This window comes from Crocodylus porosus, unplaced genomic scaffold (genome assembly GCF_001723895.1).
Source record: "Crocodylus porosus isolate Cpor-Errol unplaced genomic scaffold, CroPor_comp1, whole genome shotgun sequence".
Classification (NCBI taxonomy): domain Eukaryota; kingdom Metazoa; phylum Chordata; order Crocodylia; family Crocodylidae; genus Crocodylus; species Crocodylus porosus.
This window is the reverse complement of record NW_017728915.1, coordinates 12,916,816-12,931,737: the sequence shown is the minus strand read 5'-3', so window position 1 is coordinate 12,931,737 and position 14,922 is coordinate 12,916,816. Positions and strand designations below refer to the sequence as shown.

At 42.4% G+C, this 14,922-nt stretch overlaps 1 protein-coding gene across 7 annotated transcripts in view; it reads left to right on the top strand.

Annotated features, from left to right (window-relative positions):
• Positions 1-14,922, top strand: part of CHD9 (chromodomain helicase DNA binding protein 9) — a 192,787-nt gene that overhangs the window by 132,565 nt on the left and 45,300 nt on the right. For all 7 annotated transcript variants that reach the window (XM_019535722.1, XM_019535721.1, XM_019535719.1 and 4 more), the window contains 5 exons: positions 4,453-4,620; positions 5,564-5,743; positions 11,483-11,593; positions 13,074-13,270; positions 14,523-14,722. In XM_019535722.1, coding sequence (XP_019391267.1) covers positions 4,453-4,620; positions 5,564-5,743; positions 11,483-11,593; positions 13,074-13,270; positions 14,523-14,722 — 856 coding nt within the window. The remainder of the gene's footprint in view (positions 1-4,452; positions 4,621-5,563; positions 5,744-11,482; positions 11,594-13,073; positions 13,271-14,522; positions 14,723-14,922) is intronic.

The window sequence follows — 14,922 nt, the reverse complement described above, 5'->3', positions numbered from 1 at the left end:
TTTATATTTTCCTGTCACTTCTCAAAAATGTTTGTCCATTCTTCCCCAAGTTGTTTTAATTGAAGTTGTCTCTTGCTTAAATCATAATATAGAAGCATATAAGGTGCTGCAAAGGTAAATGCTGTACAAGAGATTACAAAATGCTCACTCAAAGTTGTGAAGGTATCACAAAATTCAGGTTATAGTTTTTTATACACTAATTACTTAAACTCTGGGTTGGCAATAGCAGAGTAAGAGGAAAATTTGGTCCCGTGTTTAGTAATAAGCAGGAATCTGGGTTTTCTGTTTCCTGAGGGGAAAACATGGATTTTCCCCTTTAAGTGGAGAAAAATGCAGGATACCACAGGTTTCCCCTTGCAGGCTGGCAGCATTCTAGTCTTCAAGGAGCTGCTTGGGTTGGGGGGAGTGGGGGGTGGGTGATTGGAGGCAGGGGATGCCACATGCATATGCACACACACACAGAGCCAAGCAGGGTGGTGGGAGCAGCCCTGGCAGCTGGATACAGGCAAGTCCATGGGCAGGGTGGTTGGAGGGCCAGGGCTTGGGAACCATCAGGGCAGGTGTGTGTATGTGTGTAGGGTGGGGATGGTGGGGTAGGTTCCTGCTGGTGCTGGGTGAAAGTGTCTGGACACTAGGACTTTGGTGGGGCAGAGAGGTCAGAGGTGGGGGGTGCTGCAGGTGTTCTCTTCTCCTTTTTTCCAGCCTATGCTGGGGCCAGACTCACTCCATGACTGGCAGTGTGAGCCACAGGTGCTGTGCTCCAGCCTGGGCATGATGGAGACTGCCTGAAGCCCCTTGCCGTCCTCCTGCTACCTGCAATATGGCCTAGGCCAGAGACGCACTCAGCTTTATGATGCTGCTGTGGAACCTAGCAGCACTGGTATCATAGTACTTAGGGTCGGAAGGGACCTAAACAGATCATCAAGTCCAACCCCCTGCCCCGGGCAGGAATGGGTGCCGGGATCATATCACCTCAGCCAAATATCTGTCCAGCCTTCTCTTGAAGACCCCCAAGGTAGGAGAGAGCACCACCTCCCTTGGGAGTCCATTCCAGAGCCTGACAGCCCTAACTGTAAAGTAATGGCTCCTGAACCAGCCTGAACCTTCTCTCTAACAATTTGTGACTGTTAATCGCAGTAACCCCTAGCGGTGCCTGGGAGAGCAGAGCCTCACCCAATTGCCGCTGGTTCCCCCTCATAAGTTTGTAAATGGCCACCAGATCCCCTCTTAGCCTTTTCTTGTGGAGGCTGAATAGGTTCAGGCCCTATTGTGGTCCTCCCTACTGTGCCATACCTGCCAGTGGCATGGGACAGTGTGTGATGCCACTGCCTGTGCTTCCTCATGAGGTGCACTGCATGCACCTTGTGCTGAAAGACATCCCTGCCATGTCCCCACACACCTCCATCCTGAGAGTCTGCATGGGGCTATGCAAAGCAGGGGTCAGCTGATCTCCCCTTCCAGCAGGGTTGGGGGGGGAGGTCAAGACCTGCAGGTCAGGAGTGAGGGCCACCAACAGGGCTGGGGTTGGGAGGGCATGGTGCGGAGTTTTGGGTTGGGAGTGAAGGGCATCGGCAGGGCCAGGGGGTCGCAGGTTGGGAGTGAGGGGCACCGGAATGGCTGGACAGGGCAGAAGACTGGGTCGGGAATGAGGGGCACTGGCAGGGCTCACAGGGCTGTGGGTCAAGAGTGAGGGGCACCTGTGGGGATATAGGGCTGTGGGTTGGAAGTGAGGGGCACCGGCATGGACAGGGAGCCAGCATGATTGAGGCACTGGTAGGGCTCCAAATTGCTTTAAAGTTGCAAATATATCAATAAAACATTGTGTTCAACTGATACCTGGATAGATAGATGTAGTGACATTCATTTTAATTGTGGTAAAACATGGATTTTTAATCAGAGAATTGGGGGGGAAATCAGATAATTTTGGATTTTTTAACAGAGAAAACCAGGATCCTTGTGACTAGTATTATTCCTGCAGTTCAGGGCTGTGAAACTCACCTTGTTCCCTGGGCCGGATCTGGATTGCAGGGTTCTTTCTGGGCCAGATCCAACACAGGGTATGCAGCAGCAGCTTCAGCTCCCACCTGGAGCACATGGTGGCATCTCCAAACCAGAGCATGTGATAGCAGCAGTGGTTCCAGCTCTCAACTGGAGTACACAGTAGCCACTCCCCCACTGCATGTCCCATGCCAGAGTTGGAGCTGCTGCCACTATGCCCTCTGCCACAGTGGCACCTCCAGCTTTGATTCCAACTCAGGGCAAGCAGTGGGGGCCCGTGGCTGTGGGGGTAGAGTTGTGGTAGGGCAGATACGGGGGGAAGAGTCCAGAAAGCAACAAGGACTGTGTCCACGATTCTGTGGCAGGTCCATTCTCTTCAGCCATGTTGGTAGTCTAGCAGGTCAGATGAGTGGCTTCATTAGCCAGATTCAGCCCATAGGCCGTATGTTTGACGTCCCTGCTATAGTGGTTTCTGAAAGTTATTCCCATCTACCCACAATTAGATCAATTAAAAAAAATGCAAAATGGCAAAAGGAAAGACATAGACTTTTCATATCTCGGTAGGAGTGAGAAGACTGCAACTAGGATTTGTCATAGTTTTATGTACAGTACCGCATATAACAGACTGTGAGTGCAGTTAAGAGTCCAGTTAGTATATAAGGCAGGGACTTTCAACCAGGGTGCTGCAGCACCATGAGGTGCCTTTAGATGCTTTCAGAGGTGCCATGCAATTTTAGCACTTTCAGGTATGCAAATATCATTCACATTATAAGCCCAGGATTTCAAATAGGAATCTATAGTGTTAAAAATATTCTTCCCTTTTGTTGTCTTTTTGAGACCTTTGCAACAGAACAATTGCTCATTATTTTTCTTTTGCCCTAATGAACTAATGAAAGCTGAGACCTGAGGGATGTCTTGAGTCCATCCAGGGTATCTAAAAGGTTGGGAACCACTGAGGGGTTTTGAGGAACAACCGAAAGATAAAAACATTAATAATGTAAAACTTAAAGAAAAATGAGAAAGTTACCCATGTTAGTGTCAAGTCAGGCAGAAGGCAGAGCAAGGTGGCATCTTAAAGACTAAACGCCTTTCTGAAAAACCTTTAGTCTCTAAAGTGCCATTTTGCCCTGCCTAAGGCAGGGGTGGGCAAAATGTCGGATCTGGCCAGCAGCCAGACTCCATTTCCCAGCAGCCCCTGCCCATGTGGCTGGGGGTGGCTTCCATGGAGACCCCAGCAAAAGCTGTACTATGATAGTGCACAGGCTGAGGTTTCCGTGGAGACCAGCCCCAGCAGCATGTAGCGGGGCACGGAGCTGCTCCGGAGCCCAGCTAGGATCTTGCAGTGGTAGCACTGTGGTCCAGAGCCAAGGAAGAGCTGTGATCAGCCTGCATGCCCCAGGCAGTGACGTGTAGGAAACAGATCATGGCTCTGCCCCAGCTCCTTGCAGTGGTGACAGCGTGGTCTGGAGCTGGGGCAGAGCCGCAATCCGCTCCCTGCACGCCCCTGCCTGAAGCATGCAGGCTGCAGATTGCAGTTCTGTCCTAGCTCTGGACCATGCTGTTGCCATCACAAGATCCCAGCTGGACTCTCGAGCAGCTCCCTGCCCTGCTTTGCACTCTACCAGTAGGGGTGGCACTGGGGAGGATTTGGAGGGGGACACTATAGCCACCCCAAAATTCTCCATAGCCCCCTGTAGCCACCACTCCCAGTGGTGCTGCCACGGCCCGCCCCACCAGGAAGAGGTTGGCGCCTCTGCTGCCTGCCTGCCAGCATTGCTGGGGCCCATTTTTCCACAGAAATCCAGGTCCTGTGCTGTCATAGTGGGGCTGCTGCTAGGGTCTCCATGGAAACCAGCCCCAGCCACACAGGCAGGAGCTGCTGGGAAGTGGAGTCCACTGGTGGCCAGACTTTGCCCACCTCTAATTTAATGACATAGGAAAATTGGAGGTGGTTATTATATACAAGCAGATAGAAATATAATGAAAAGATAGAGAATTTTCATAACTTATTAAAACCAGAAGTAGTAGAATTGTTCAGTTTAAGTACTTAAAAATATTTCAAATGGAAGATCAGCCAGAGAATAGACCAAACTGAAGAAAGGTATTCTGGAATCAGCATAATCTGTAAATTGCTTTTTGGCTACCATTTTATTTGTGTTTTGGAGATATTTAGACTATTGAAAAATCAGTGACTTATTTACAAAAGTTTATACATGATATCTTTGTTTGATCAACCTCGTCTGTGCTCTGCTAACTGATCTTTCCAAAACTATTTTTGACATTCCAAAGGGCTGTTACATTTTACAGTTTCCATTCAAAAACATGTGAATGGACTTGTTTTCAAGTTGATTTCATCCCTTTATAGCACTTTACAGCTCAACACATTTCTTAGACCAAATCTCTTACTCCTAGGAAGAAGCCTAGTTTTATTCTTGCTGTTTCTCTCTTTCAAAGGCCCAAGCACGTTGCCACAGGATTGGTCAGAACAAAGCAGTGAAAGTCTACAGATTGATAACTCGAAACTCATATGAGAGGGAAATGTTTGACAGAGCAAGTCTGAAGTTGGGTTTGGATAAAGCTGTCCTACAGAGCATGAGTGGAAGAGAAAATAGCGTTGGTGGTGTATGTAGACTTTTTGTTTATAGAGTAAAATAACTGCCATTTTTTTAAACTACTTTTGTAATAATAAGGCAGTTTTTAAATTAATCTTAACGTTCTTTTTATAATTATTTGCATATCCATGTGATGTTTCATTGATGCAGGCAGATGAACTTGAGAACGTATCAACAACTTAGTCACAGTGTGTTTTGACCTTTTGCACAGACTGCTTGCTTCCTTTTATTCTCTTAAACTTCAAGAAGAATTTCTTTGATAGCATATCTGAAAGAAAAATTTAACTTAAAGTGTTATTTTATGAAATAATGTATTGTGCTACCTTTGTGTTACTGATTATGCCGCATCTTGAATCTAGGTTCCTCGTACTTCATGACGCTTGTAAAATTAACTATAAATTTTAAACACAAATTAAACAAAATCCCTTACTTTATTCCCCTTACACCATGGTATTATTACCTATTGAAGACCTCCACATTCAAATTCTGATAAACCAAAATATGGACTTTTTTTTTAAATTGAATAGGGTTTTTCTTAAGAGAAATGTAAGAGGGTGAAAATTTTGCTCCAAATTGTTATAGTCTACCATATTAGTACAATATTTAGCTTTTGTTTAGCTTTCACATTAAACATATATTTTTTGATGATTTGATTAAGCGCTTGCTTAGAGCTAATGTTCTCAGAGTCCTTTATCCATCAATGTATTGACTGAAGTCATAGTTCAGGAAGATAGTTATTTGGGCCCGTTTGAAGCTATCACTTGAGAGTGATAAATCTAAATACAAATATATGTATCATTTTAATGTTTCTGTAATTATAATATAGAACTGTATCTCTGTCTCTTCTAAATGCCAATTTAGAAGTTCAGCTTAGTTATAAAAATGCTGAATATGTGAGTATATTTTCAAGAATTTTAAAACATGTTTTTAAAAAGTCATTTTTATCTGTACAGATTCAGCAACTTTCCAAAAAAGAAATAGAAGATCTGCTACGAAGAGGTGCCTATGGTGCTATTATGGATGAAGAAGATGAGGGCTCTAAATTCTGTGAAGAAGATATTGACCAAATTTTGCAACGTCGTACAAAAACTATAACAATTGAATCGGAAGGAAGGGGTTCAACATTTGCTAAAGTACAGTACCATTGCATTCTTTCCCACTTTATCTTGCTACTTTGTCTTTTAAGAAAGCTCTTATTATTGCATAGGATCAGGATAGTTGGGACAGAGCTAGATAAGCTTTTTAATACAAGACATTCTTTATCTGGTCATTGATGAAGAATGCCATGCATTCAAAAACTTGTCTAACTCCTGGCTGCATAGTTGGTGCAATTAAAGATATCACCCTGAGACATCTTTGCCTCTTGCATAATTTTTGGATCATCATGACTACAACGTCACTCTGACTCTAGGATCAGAATGACATTTACATTCTGTTGTTGAAAAATTTTATAGAATTGATATTTTGAAAATATGCTGCCACTTCTGCATGACTATTTCATCTTTTGTGGACATGAATATATAGATTAATATCATTTTGCCTGCTTAACATGCCTGTATAACACACACAAATGGCAAAATCTTATTTGTTATGTGCTCCATTGAGTGAATTATCTATATAAAGTATTCAGAAGTATGTATTTGAGTACCATAATTAAGTATATTTGGGTATTGCTTTAATAAAAAATCTGGGCCTACATACACTTGATGTATAAGAGAGCAGTAAATGAGAATACTGTAGTTTTGCTTTATTTTATATATTCATGTGACGTTCATTTAAAGACACAGAGGCTACAAGTAAAAAATTAACGTGGCTAATAAGCATTGAACTTACAGAATAACAAAATCCAATTTACTTCAGATACTGCTATCTTGGTAAGAGTTTGAAAAGCAAAGCAGGTGTAGTTATTTAGGAGAAGAAACAGGGAAATAACGTGCAGTAAAACTCCAGAAGGAGGAAGACTAGAACTGGAAAAATACTTAAGTTCTAGTTTCTTACTGTCATTATGGTATTATTCTAGTGCCAAGGAATCTTCATCATGGACTGCACTGGTAGGCCTGAACAAAAATAGAATAATCAATCTTTGTTTTTAGTGATATCATTGTAAACAACTGAAGAATTTCTTGATTGCAAACTGAATGTGACATTAGAGAGAGTTAAAATTTTTAACCTAAATGGGTCTCCGGACAATAGCCACTTACTGAAGCAGATGGAAATGAGAGAAGAAAACAAAAGAAGAGGTTGGAAAGAGGGAAACTTGGTATTGCTCAGGCATGCAGAGATAAAGTCAGGAAGGCCAAGCGCAGTTGGAGTTGCAGCTAGCAAGGGATGTGATGGGTAACAAGAAGGGTTTCTACAAGTATGACAGTAGCCAAGTTTTAAAGTAGACCCCGCTCTCCTGGGCTCCTCTCCCCCTCAGACTGGTTTCCAGGGCATCCTGCCCATGAGATCCCTGAGTGAGTCAAAGTCTGCTTTTCTGAAGTCCAGGGTTCTTACTCTGCTTCTCTCCATCCTTTCTTTCCTCAGGATCCTGAACTCAATCATTTCATGGTTGCTTCTTCCCAAGTAGCCATCCACTACTACATTCCCTACCATTTCTTTCCTGTTTGTGAGCAGCAGGTCAAGAAAAGCAAGGCCCCTAGTTGGCTGCTCCAGCACATGCACAAAGAAGGTGTCCCTAACACTCTCCAAAAACTTCCTGGATTACCTGTGCACTGCTGTATTGCCTTTGCAGCAGATGTCAGGGTGTTTTGAAGTCGCCCATGAGAACCAGGGCCCATGATCGAGAAACTTCCACTAACTGTTTGTAGAAAGCCTCATTCACCATATCACCCTTGTTGCTGTCCCCGAGAGATTTTCAACAGGCTTATCTCCAGTTTCATACTGGAGGTCTGAGCAATCATTTAACTCTTTTACATGAAGTCTAGCTCTTCTCCGCTGCCTGTCCTTCCTGAGCAGTTTATGCTCATCCATGACAGTGTGTCAGTTAAGCAAGCTATCCCACCACGTCTCTGTTATTCCAGTCATGTCATAGTTCTGTGACTGTGAGGACTTCCAATCCTTCCTGCTTGTTTCCCAGGCTCTGTGCATTTGTGTAAGGTAACTAGTCAGTTGTCCTGATTTCTCAGGATAAATGAGAACACTTTCCCTGTTGCTTCCTCCTGCTTGCTCTTCCTCCAGGTCACCCCCTCTTCTTGATTGTGGAGTCAGTTTCTCTTGAATGTCAGCCCAATGAAAGAAGAATATGGAAACTTAACACTGTAAATATATTTTATTTATGAAAAGTTCCAAAAATTATGTTTTATATTTAATGCATCTTTTCTTCCTACACCAGTAATTCTTTCTTGTCAATTTCTGGAATTCAGATATCCCCAAATCTCTTAATTTATATGATAAATTAAAAATATTAAAATAATTCTTTAAAATATTCCACTTAAATTTAACATTTAAATTTCTGCGTAGTGTTATGGCCTCTTTAAAGTATTCTTATTTTTTCCATCCTACTAAATTAGTCTCAGAAATTAGAAGCAGCAAATAATTCCTAGGCTCCTTTCACAGCTAAATAGTTCTCTACATAGTATCATTGATTCTCAACCAGGGTGCCACAAAATCCTTTCACGGGTGATGCAGGGTGCCTGTGGGCTTTAAGGGCTGAGCCAAGCAGCCAGCAGGTGCTTGATTGTGGCTGTGGTGGCCATTTTAGATATCTGGCTGCCTATATAAATACAGCAGTTTGCTGCTGGCAGGCAGGCAGAAACATTGCCTGGCTGCAAGGCTGAGTGCAAAATCTTGGAGGTAAGGGCAGGAGCTGTAGGGGATGGTTTGGAGCCTCCTGGTCCTGGGCATGACCTAAAACTGCACCCTGCTGGGAACAGGTGGCCTGGTGCGGCACAGGAGCCCTCAGGAAATACCAGGCCGGTTACCACCCTGGTGAAGGCAGGTCAGGGTGCCTTAATAACCCCAACTCCCACAACCAGGTGGGTTACGCCATAGAAGGGCCAAGGAGGACCCAAGTTAGAGAAAAAGCTAGAGGCTCATAGACCTGACTGGAAAAACTCTTGACTGGTCAGTGATGGGGCCAGGACCAAAAGGGCCAGGGGCCAACCACAAGGGATGCCGAGAGCTGAGGGCCTGGGGTTTCTGACTGGCCTTGGAAGTGAGGCCAGGGCCTGTGTGGCCAAAGGTCCCAGAGGGGGACCACACCTGAGAGGGGGAGCAATTCAGGGAGCTAGGCAGCCCCAAATGAGGGCAGAGTAGTCCACCTGAGTGGAGGGATCCAGTTGGGGTCCAGATTGGAGGATTCTGAGGTCCAGTGTGGGGCCAGTGAGGTTAACATATGTGGATACCATCTGTGAGGCTTGGGCTGCAGTGTAGGGGAGGAACAAAGCCACAGATAGCGCCCCTGGCATCAGGGCAAGAATGGGCAGCCTCCTGTCTAATTAACAACATAATTATATATCATCAAAGCATGGCAGGTGAGGCGACGGGAGGTTGGCCCAGAAACAGGTGGGTGGGCCAAAAACTGATCGTCGCCGAGAAAGCCCCCTGTTACAGTGCCACACAATGTTAGCACTATTAAGTGTGCAAACAGGATTCATGAGATGAAGTCAACAGATGTCAAACAGGAATCCATAGTGTTAAAAGCATTCTGACCTATGGTGGTCTTTCTGAATTCTTTGCAACAGAATTGATCTATTATTTTTCTGTAATAAAACAGTGATTGAAAAACAAGAGCTGGAATTTTGTGAGGGGTGCTTTGAGTCTGAGAACTGCTGTTTTCTGTAGATTTACCAATGCTATTTTTAAATCTAAAAAGAAGGTGGACTTATAAGCATTTCATTTCTGGTTCAGGTAATATATTGAGAAATGGTCATGAAATCATTTGCAGCCTTCACATTAATGTTACAGATGTTTGTTATACATTCATCTTACACTAAAATAAAAATGGAGGTCCCGATCTGCAGCGAGCTTCATGCGAGTGTAACTTTGGGTGGCTATACATGTCACAGGGTTTAATCCTCATTAAATTAAATAGATTTATAACATTTAAACTTGTTTATTTTCGAGGGTTGCATTAGTGTTTGCACATACTAGGTTTTCAAATGAATTAAGCCGGGTCCCACAGGAGAGCAGGACAGTCCTGCACTGCCCCCACCCTGTGCCTTGACCCGCAGCTATGGAAACAGGGAGCCAGCACAAGAAAAAGGCAACGGCAAAAAAAAAAAAGCCTCAGCAATTCAAAGGGGTGAACTACAAAGTCATCCCAGTGCTATCTGGTGAACAAAGGCTCTCAGTACATGTTTTTGAGTGCCTTTCTGTTTGCACGCACCAAATCTATGGATGCAATGTTATAATTTGCAGTGAGCGAAACTAAACTATGTCCAAGGAGTTTTTAGTTTAAGTCTTTAAAAGAAAGACTTTTAAATTATCCGAAAAACCCGCTTGTGCAAACAGGGTGCAGCACAAGAAAGGGCAAAAAATGTGATGTGTACAAACGCCCCTTTTGTCCAAATAGAACTAACTACAGTATCAGGGCCTTAGTTGGCCTTAAAGATTTCACTTGAGTAGTGATTTATTCTGTACTGTTTCCTTGTTGTAAGATGCTTGCCTGTAATTTTTTCCTGTACTACATGCATCTTCTGGGTTATATGCTGCATAGAATTTTACCCCCAATCTCAAAAATTCGAGGTCCTGTATGCATGGCAAGGGGTGCAGCTTTTGGGATCGTGAATAACATTCCTTAGAGCTCAGTCTCAAGATAACAGAAGTCTGCCAGCAGCCTTAGATTGTCTCAACCAATTAGAATAGCCTCAGGATAACTGTATGCTGTAGTTGCACAGAGCTCAATATATATATTTTTACCAAACAGTAATTAGATGCATTTTATTGTGCAAATCAAATTATCGTTTGTGAGATCTTTTCAGAATGAAAATTCTGTTCTTCATTTTCTTTTCTCTGATCTTTCCCAGATACAAGTTCCAGGATTGTTTGTTTTTAAGATGTCATCCATCACTTTTCTACATACAGGAATTTTTTTCTTTTGCTGTTCTACAATTATGTCATTAATTCAAAAGATGAAGGATTATTTCTTATTTGCTTAACCCAGTAACACTTCAATCTCAGAGTGAACATATGCTGTTTTTCACAGCAGAAATAAATGATGCATCTAAAAAATGTTTCCTCTCAGTAGTTTAGATCTTAGCTATATGGGAGTCAGGACATAATCTGTTAGGATTTATAGCCAAGAATCAACTGACAGATGGAATATACAGTGCAGCTTTACTTTAGCATCTCTTTGTTAGCTGTCACCTGTATTTTCTACAAATTTAGGGAACTTTGAAGTGCTGTCATGTACATATTTAATGGGAGGTGCTTTGTATTTAAAGTGTGGTCCAATTTTATGTGTGTGCGAAGTATGTACAGCAGAGTCGCATCTTACGTGGGGGCTGCATTCTGAAATCAGCGTGTAAGGTGAAAATTGCGTATAGTTGAAAATCCCTTAAATCGCCTTTCCCACCGGGCTTGGCGCCGAGCAGCTGCCGCAGAACCCGGACAAGGTGGGCGTGGCGCCGCACAGCCTGTACATGCAGCGCAACAGCTGCGCCTTCCACACGCACTCCTCACCTCTCTTGTCCTCCGCTGCCCCGTCCCACCAGGGCAGCCAGCGGAGCATAAGTAAGCTGCCTCCCCCCAACCGTGCCAGTGCCACGCTGTGCCTCGGCTGGCACCTGGCAGCCAGCCCCAGCAGCTGAGCGTGTATAGCTGAATTCACAAAAGTTAAATGTGCGTAAGATGTGACTCCACTGTATATATATTTAGTGTACATACTATATTTTTATGCTGTTAGAGGAACATTATATTGTTTTTTGCAGGCTAGTTTTGTTGCATCTGGAAACAGGACTGATATATCCTTAGATGATCCCAACTTCTGGCAGAAATGGGCCAAAAAAGCAGAAATAGATATAGAAGCCATCAGTGGTAGAGTAAGTATATAGTTTTTATAATGCATGCAAATATTTTCAGGTGTGTGTATGTGATTTCTAAGAGTTCTTTTTAAGTCTTCCTTGCACCAATATCGTCCATGAGGACTGTATATGTAGCAAACTGGGCTATCAGGTTACCACGTGTGGTGAACTGATGTTAAAATCTTAAGTCTTCAAGTATAGCAGTATTAGATTTATGGAGCTTTATCAGTTTAGGCATTAACTAATTATTATATTTGTTTTAAATTGGTTTTTTGTTATACTTGGTGCATGGGTCAGCACCTTCAGGACTGCTCAGTATTCCCTTAGGGAATGTCTACATGATATAAGAAAGTGTCATTCTGGCTCCTGAACCAGAAGCAATAAGCTCTGTTGGTGAATGCACATTGCCATGGAAATGTAGCTACACTGCAGAGCTAACACAGTGACTCTACCTTCTGTTGTCTTGTGCCATATAGATATAGTCTGAGTGCCCAGTTGTCTCAAGACCATTTTAGTGCCTGAAAGTAGCTGGAGTACAGAAAAACTCTGCTTTGTTTCCCTTAACCACAACCTACCATGGGTGCTGCAAAGCAGTTAATACAGGGCAAAGCTGTTATTACAGAACAGTTAATATGGAGTTGCCTAATTAGCTCCGCAGTTAATGTCTTGGCATCTATACGTGCAGCCCTATGTAGCCGCAGGCAGCTAATAAACTCCACAGCAGGTTAATATTTATAAATACAAATACTGTCTTGCTGTGGAAGTTTTTTGGGTGCAGCACTGTACTTATAGATGCTGGTGGAGCTGGCTGGGGCACAAGGGTGCTTCAGTGCAGGGGCTGTCTGCTGACCAGCCCCGCACTGAAGCCACCTATGTGCCCCAGCTGGCCCCTCTGCAGCAAATTGAGCTGAGTCAGCAGCCCCAGGCTGGCAGGCTGATTCCTGGGCACCCTGCCAGCCAGGGCTGCTCCAACCTGTTTCAACATGCTCTGACCCTAGGCATATATGTAAACATGGTGCCTTGGAGCAATAAACTCCAGCATAATCTGCGCCAGAGTTTATTGCTTTGCATTAATATGGACATGTAGACGTGCCCACAGATTAATAATGTCAGCTCTGTCCTACAGAAAGACTCACTTTCTGTTGAAGAAATGCCCAGGTGGTCTATTTCAGTGTGGCATTATGACTCCTCCTTACTGCCAGAACATAAAGGAGAATCTGGCCTGTAATTTCTGTGTATGTATGCGGTGCAAATTAAATGAAGGATTGCATATCATTTGTAACTAATATACTAGACTTTCTGTGAGAGTAAGGACATAGGACATGCCTGTCTTTATTGCATAAGAAACCATCAAATAGAGTATTTGTATTACAACTAGTATTTCTGTGATGTTTGTGCAGTCTGAGCTAATGGAACTTGGATAAAAAATTGTTTTTTCTTAACCTTTTTTAGAAAGTTTTACCAACTGTCTTAAATGAAGTTTGTTAATTTTTTTCAGAACAGCCTGGTTATTGATACTCCAAGAATTAGGAAGCAAACAAGGCCGTTTAGTGCTACAAAAGATGAGCTGGCTGAATTATCAGAACCAGAGAGCGAAGGAGATGAAAAGCCAAAACTCCGCAGACCTTGTGATCGTTCCAGTGGATATGGAAGAACGGAGTGCTTTCGAGTGGAAAAGAACTTACTGGTCTATGGGTACAATCCGCTTTCTCTCACAAAACTATACATTTTTGCATATACAAAGTTTTTCTGTAGAAACATACTTTTTGTTTGGTAGGCAGGAATGAATTGTAGATCATAGTGTAGAAATTTTTTTTGGATTTGCCCTTATACTGGATACATTTTAATTGCTGCCAAGTGCATAAAAGCATAATAAACCACATCTTCACATGCTAGTTATAATAGGTTCACAAGATTACAAGTTTCCTTTTTTGTAGTAAGAAGCTTCCACTAGTCATTCTGGGGTTGTATTCTATCATAGATTTATACGTGTGATAATTTTTGTATTGTTATATATTTCACTAAGTTAAAATAGATAACCACTAAAAGCAAAACTCTTTCCCTCTTTCGTGTTTTTTAATTCTCAGCCCTTAAGCATATTGAGAAGGAGGTGCTTTAGGGAACTCAAACTGCAGCTGCCAAATAGGTCAGTTATAGAGCAGTTAAATCAACCAACAGTTTTAAGGTGTATGGCATGCAGTGTTTTGGGCATCTGTTTGAAATTAGGAATTTATATACTTTCTGTAAATCTTTTATTCTCTGAGAAACTTTAACAGTTAAAAGGGGGATGCTGTCTCTTAGTGTTAGACGGTTGCAAACTCCATGGATTGATATAAATTACAATTGGTGTGTGAAATTTATGATTTGTATTTACTACAAATCTGTAAGAAAAAGTAGGACTTTTTTTCAATAAGAGGCTGCTAAAGTTTAGATTCATTAGTTAGTTATTAGTGTCTAAATAACTGAACTTGTTTTGGAAAGTGTTGGACCCCCTCTATAGTCTGTAATTCCAGATGACTTGAATAGGGAATTTACAGGTCCTCAGCATTTTGAAAATCAGGCCAGCAATATAGACACCTGTGACTTATGATTTTAACTGTAGGAACTTTTCTTCTTGGCTATAGTGTATGTACTGTGTGTGGAGAGTAATATATATACTTGGCAGTATTGTAGCAACCATATTTAAAACCTTAGACAACAGTTGATATCTTTTAGACAGTCTTCCAGCTTTAATTTGAAATCGTTACTTTTAACTTTACAAAATACTGTGTGAAGCTTGAGGTGGTTAACATTTTTTTTTACCACAGTAATTTAAAAAAGAAATGAAAAAAGCAAAAAAATCCCAAAACAAAACCCCTACAGAATCTTAGTGAATGTTCCCTATTGCAAGAATACAGATTGAGTATTACATTTAAAAAGTGCTGATATATGTGTCACTTTGGGCCAGGTGGGGTCGATGGAGAGAAATTTTGTCACATGGTCGCTTCAAGAGACAGCTAAACGAACAAGATGTGGAGATAATTTGTCGAGCCCTCTTAGCATATTGCCTTGTTCACTACAGAGGAGATGAAAAAATAAAAAGTTTTATATGGGATCTCATCACTCCAACAGAGGATGGGCAAACACGTGAGCTACAGAATCACTTAGGTAAAGAACTACACATTTCTGTAATGTTGCTCAAGTTATGTATTAAGGATTTTAGGGAAAGGAATTTAAAAAGAATTATGTGCCCATTCTTCATACTCGACTATGAGGCAACTTGCTAAAATGGATTGATGTGCTTTATCAGCATCAGTGTTTCCCCTGCTTCCTGTTCTTTGAAACATAGTACCCTACTTGCTAAGTGA